The 5428-nt window shown below is 38.2% G+C and overlaps 1 protein-coding gene across 1 annotated transcript in view; it reads right to left on the bottom strand.

Moving 5' to 3' along the window:
* Nucleotides 1-6: 6 nt before the first annotated feature.
* Nucleotides 7-5428, bottom strand: part of ggt5b (gamma-glutamyltransferase 5b) — a 6694-nt gene continuing 1272 nt past the window's right edge. The window contains exons 2-12 of the mRNA XM_035668646.1: nucleotides 4318-4445; nucleotides 4145-4240; nucleotides 3476-3671; nucleotides 2573-2733; nucleotides 2312-2458; nucleotides 2044-2171; nucleotides 1729-1916; nucleotides 1526-1617; nucleotides 1299-1408; nucleotides 1105-1215; nucleotides 7-870 (exon numbers count right to left, since the gene is read on the bottom strand). Coding sequence (XP_035524539.1) covers nucleotides 724-870; nucleotides 1105-1215; nucleotides 1299-1408; nucleotides 1526-1617; nucleotides 1729-1916; nucleotides 2044-2171; nucleotides 2312-2458; nucleotides 2573-2733; nucleotides 3476-3671; nucleotides 4145-4240; nucleotides 4318-4445 — 1504 coding nt within the window. The 3' untranslated portion in view covers nucleotides 7-723. The remainder of the gene's footprint in view (nucleotides 871-1104; nucleotides 1216-1298; nucleotides 1409-1525; nucleotides 1618-1728; nucleotides 1917-2043; nucleotides 2172-2311; nucleotides 2459-2572; nucleotides 2734-3475; nucleotides 3672-4144; nucleotides 4241-4317; nucleotides 4446-5428) is intronic.

Here is a 5428-nt window from a genome sequence, read left to right as displayed (position 1 = left end):
GTCGTCAACCCTCATTTTTCGTTGACAGTTTAGAAAGACTTTGAGGATGTTGCTGAGAACTCTGATTTAAGGTCTAAGGTTCTTAATCAACATCTATTAAATGAAGTTGTGCAAGGATTATGCTCACTTTAAAGATTGCAGGATGATCTTGCCACAATGTAGAGCACAACATCAAATGGTTGTCATGTTTTCCTCATAAAACAAAAAATAGTTTTATATTATGTTACATATAGTTAAACTATATATAGAGTTTGAATACATAGTTCTCAGCTTCCAGCAAAGTAAGGAAGGCCCCATAAGAAATTTTTCATTCGCATCTTCAATTTGTGGATATAAAAACAGAAGTGGAAACACCGGACTTTGGAAAGAAATCTCATACTTTCAGTTTACCTCCAAATAAAGCGGTTTAGATAATCTGTTCGTCTGACCACTTGTTTTTCTAGCCCCATCTGACATCTTTTGAGTCATGTAGATTTCCAAGATCTCTGCATTTACTATGGTGAGTACAATGTTATCCAATGTCCAAACCTACAAATACAACTAAATAGGAATTATCCATTAAGCTTAGTAGTTTCCCGACTGTATTGCTCGTCAGCTCCTTTAGGAAAGAGCTCAAGCAACAAACAAACTCACATTTTGTTGTTATGGGTTTGGCACATTAATTGTTCTTAAGTTTAATGGTTCAGTCAATCTTTAGGGCAGATTTAGGTGGTGCTCCTATGGTCAGTATCCAGCTGACATCCCCCTCTTCCTCTTGTCCGATACGGCCGAAATGCATCCATTCTTCTTTTCCACGGCATTGACAACATTGACGAAAAATGTCCAGTTCCCAACTTTGTGTCCAAGAGCTTTGAGGCCAGCTATCACAGACTGAGGGCACACAAAACATGCACATAGAAATTAAAACCACTTATCCTTCCCATTTCAAATTTCAAAACTGATTACAGGTCAATTAAATCTGACTTCTGTAGCATTATGTAATCGTAATCTCCATCAGAATCCATTAACATAAATAGAAATGTTCTTCATTAGATAGATGGCCACAGTCTAGTGAATCTGAAAAACCATTAATGGACATTGAGAAAGAGAACACGAGTACCTCACCTTGTCAAAATTTTGCTCAAAATTAACATTGTTCTTGGCATCAACAAACACTATAGGCTCAGCAATGGCGGCTGACAGATTCTTCCCCAGCCACAGGTGATTCATTATTGTCTGCAAGATTTAAAGAGAATCATGTAAGCAAACAAATAATGAAGCACACAAACAAGTATGCAAACAAAATTCAGTTGAGTTACCAAGGCCACTGCTGAGGTAATCAGGCTTCCTCCCGATCCACCAATCACAAGGAGCTCTCCAGACTTTGACTCCAGGATTACTGGACTCATTGATGAAGGAGGCTGTTCACCTATGACAACAATTACACTCCATATCAGACTGAAAACAGACTAAATGACTACATTCAGTAATGTCTTTAATTCAATTGCCTTAGATTGAAAGGCCATGTTTATGTCAGTGAATTTACCTGGCCTCATTGTTTCTGCTCTCCCACAGAAGTCAGACAGCTCATTGTTGAGTATGATGCCTGTTCGTGGAGAGTAAACAGATCCTCCAAATCTACAAAACAAAACCCAACACAATAGACTCATAAAATATCATATCATAGTAGATTTGATATAATATAAAGTAGATGCAGGAATCTTCAGCTTGAAGCGACTTCTTGCTCACAATTGATTTATGGTGCTGGTGGCAGAGACAGCTAGTCCATCTTCATCAAGGACCGACACATGTGTTGTCCCAATGTGATCAGAAGAGGGTTTTTCACTGTAGTAGTCGAAGTTGTCATGGGTACGGTTTGAAGAAATCCTCTCCCTGATGCGATTAATGAATGAGGGATCAATCAAATGATCTGCACGCTGAAAGAAGAATATAAATATGAGACTGGAAAAGAATGTAATAACATTGTGTATACTGCCAGAGTGAGATGTACTACATTGTATCCCTGATTATTCCTTTCTCTTTAATTTTGTGGGGTTTGTTTACCCTGTTATTAAAGTCAGGATCACAAATGCTTCTCCTTTGTCCATTGGCGAATTTAGCTGCCTCTATATAATGATGGTACATCTGAATCTTCTGGTAACTGTCCAGGGAGCTTGGACTTAAGGGAAACCCTGCAGAAACAGGAGAACAAAAACACAACGTTAAAACTCTACGATCTGTTGCGTTTTTACTTCTTAATTATTCTGAGTATAGACGCTAAAGTAGGTCAATTCAAGGGATCACAGGAGAGTCATCACACAGTACATCAAACCTTTCATCAGTTTGAGAATGAAGGCGAGCAGGGCGCCCCCGGCAGGTGGTGGAGGGATATGCATCTGAGTGTCTCCGAGAGGAACTGTCCATGCATCCATCACTCGCACGCGGAAAGACTTCAGATCATCCATTTCCAATGTCCCACCTAAAAGAAACATGTAGGAAAATGTTTATTATTTACTTTTTTATTTTTTATCCTTTTTTTCTGTCTGTTCAAGTATAACCCCAGTTTCACAACCTATGCTGTGACTGTACCAACCTGCAGCTTTTATGTCTTGGATTAAGTCTTGTCCTATCTTGCCAGTGTAGAAGGCATCTGCCCCTTGCTTTGCAATTATTTCCAGGGTTTCTGCGAGTTTAGGATACTTCAGGGTGTCTCCTTCGCGCAGGACTGTTTTGTTCTTGTTGCAGAAGATTTTGCTGGAAAAAAGTATTCAAGAACATATTAGAACATATTATAACACAAGAACTACAAACAGAAAACAGTGAGAGCTACTCTTGTTGCACATTATCATTTGGATAATGAGACATTCATTTCATGCAATTCATAACATATCACATATACATCATCTGCAATTAATCACACTTATGAATGAATGTTCTCAAATGTTCTGCAGGAAGTGGCTTCTGCATCTGTGCGCACATTTTTGCGGAGGCAGACAAGAAGCACAAGAATGAACTCTTTCAGACTTGTCACTTCACACTGAACCCTCAACTAACCTTTTCAAATCTTGCATGTGGGAAAGGAAAACAATGTCAAACATTTTGGAAAGTGGGTGAGCATTGAGCACTGTTTTTTATCTCTGAGACAGTAAAACTGAATATGCAACAACATTGTGGACCATTGTTCTGTTAGAATATAGTAACAATCATTTTCACTAATGTAAAACCTAATCTGCTCAAATGAGCGTGTCAACTGGATGAAACTATTATGCAATGTGAAATCCTGAAAGTTGAAAACTCAGAGTCAATTGTTAACCAAGGGGTTACATAAAACTAGCATAAAATGAGTTAACCCAGGGATTTATAGGAGAGCCCTTTGCTCCTGGATTTCTGCAGTGACGCAAGGGAGCTTCAGTGTCCTCAAACATTTATCAGTGTGGTTACAAATGAGATATTCTTGAAGTAATATTTTCAGTGAGCAATTAGTAAGATGTTGTACCAGAGAGAGGAGATTTCCATAAGAGGTTTTACAATGGGGTGCTTCAGGACATATGCCAGATACGGTGGCATTTTGAAGCCCTCCCTGGCCAGTTTAATTGTTGGCTCAAACAGCTTGGCCCAAGGCAGCTTCCCATGCTCTTTGTGAACTTCCTCATAGCCCCGCAGCTCTCCAGGAACACCAATCCACTGGCTGCCTACAATGCAATGCACAGGTAGGAAATAGTGCAGCAGCATTAAACAAATGATGGAAACCAATTATCAAAACCTCAGGTGGACTAACTGAACATGGAATAAAAAGAGGGACAACAAAATTTTTTAAAATATTTAATGTTAGAAAAACAACGTAGAATGTAACTTCATCAATGAAACAGGAGCTCTACTAATTTTTTTCTTTTATTTGATTTGTGGTGATTTCAATAATTTAAAAAAAAAAAATCAACAATTAAAGTTTTCCTTATATCTGATTTGAATTACACTTAATAGAGTGTACTATCAACATTGTACATACAACTTAAGTTAAAGTAAAGTTTAAGTGTTTCCACTAATTTGTACCATATTGTGAGGACACCTCAACATTTCTCTGATACTGGAGTGACATTGCAGTGACTACATAAGGAAGCATAAGTAAGAAAACATGTATTACACACTTCTATAGACACATGCCTACCTGTGTTTAGAGTGAATGTGGTGGGACAGTCCTTCAACAGATCAGTCTTGAAAAACTTTGGGACCGTCTCTCTGAAGTTGTAGACTTTAACATTTCCTGGGAAAAAATCAGCAATAAGAATGATTGGCCTAAACAATCATTTCCATTTGAAAAAGATAAATGAGAAGACCCACCTGTTTTATTTCTTATTGTGAATATAGACCCTCCTCCAATTCCCATGCTCTGTGGATTGACCACAGCTGTGCACAGAAGAGCTGCAATGGCGCCATCTACTGCTGATCCTCCTTTCTGGAGCATGTCCCTGGAAAAATATTATTTTAATTGGATTTACGGGAAGTGTATGAACACACAGTCAGTCACTAATTATCTGACTGCACACACATATTTCCCCAACCACAGACATAAGTGAAAACATTTGTTTGATAACTGCATGCATCACAATGAACCTCTAGGGTTCAATGATTTAGGAAGTCAAAGTATCTGTATCTGTGAGTGGTGCCAAAAGGCAAGTTTAAACTTTGTGCTGATGCTTGAGCAACATACCATGAAGTCACTGGCCATGGTAGAGCTTTTTCATCATTAAATGACTCTTGAGGTAAATTGCAACTGATTTGTTATCGACTTATCAAACCTAATTATCCACAACAGAGCATGTACATCTGTCCTTGTAAGTCTGATCCTTTTCCGAAACCTCTGAATGAGTCTTTTTACTGAGAAGTTGGCATACATCAGATGTGTTCACCGAGCAACAAGAGATGGTAGTGTTGAGAATGTTTGGCTCCCCTTAGTCAGGCCAACTCAGGGCTTTGTAGTCTGAAGGGTTCAACGTCAGAGAAGGCAGAATGACAGACTAACGTTTCATAAATCAGTAGAATTTAATAAAATAATCTGTTGTGAACAGTGTATACAGAACAATCATTGCAGTTGTTGATCCTTGCTTTAGGTCTACACAGCAGATAAAGGGAGGACTTTTTGAAAGTTTATATTTTGTGTATAAAGGTTTAACAACACTTATCTGGTGATTTTATTTGTATGTACTGTGCATTTGTTTGTTTTTTTCTAACTAGCTCCTAAAACATTGAGGAATGTGTTATGATATATTTTGAGAGAATTTTAAAAAGCTGATTTTAAAAGATGACACCTGATTGATGCTGAGATGCGGCAGTTTGGTCCAATAACATGAACATAAGTGTTGAGGTTAAACACAATTGTTCTGTGACATAGATTTATTTTCCCTGCCCTGACAAATGAGTATAATGAGGATCTGCCTCCTCTGTCCACCTC

Source organism: Morone saxatilis, unplaced genomic scaffold, assembly GCF_004916995.1.
Source record: "Morone saxatilis isolate NCDOM2014 unplaced genomic scaffold, NCSU_SB_2.0 Contig21, whole genome shotgun sequence".
Taxonomy (NCBI): Eukaryota; Metazoa; Chordata; class Actinopteri; family Moronidae; genus Morone; species Morone saxatilis.
This window is presented reverse-complemented; position numbering and strand designations above follow the sequence as displayed.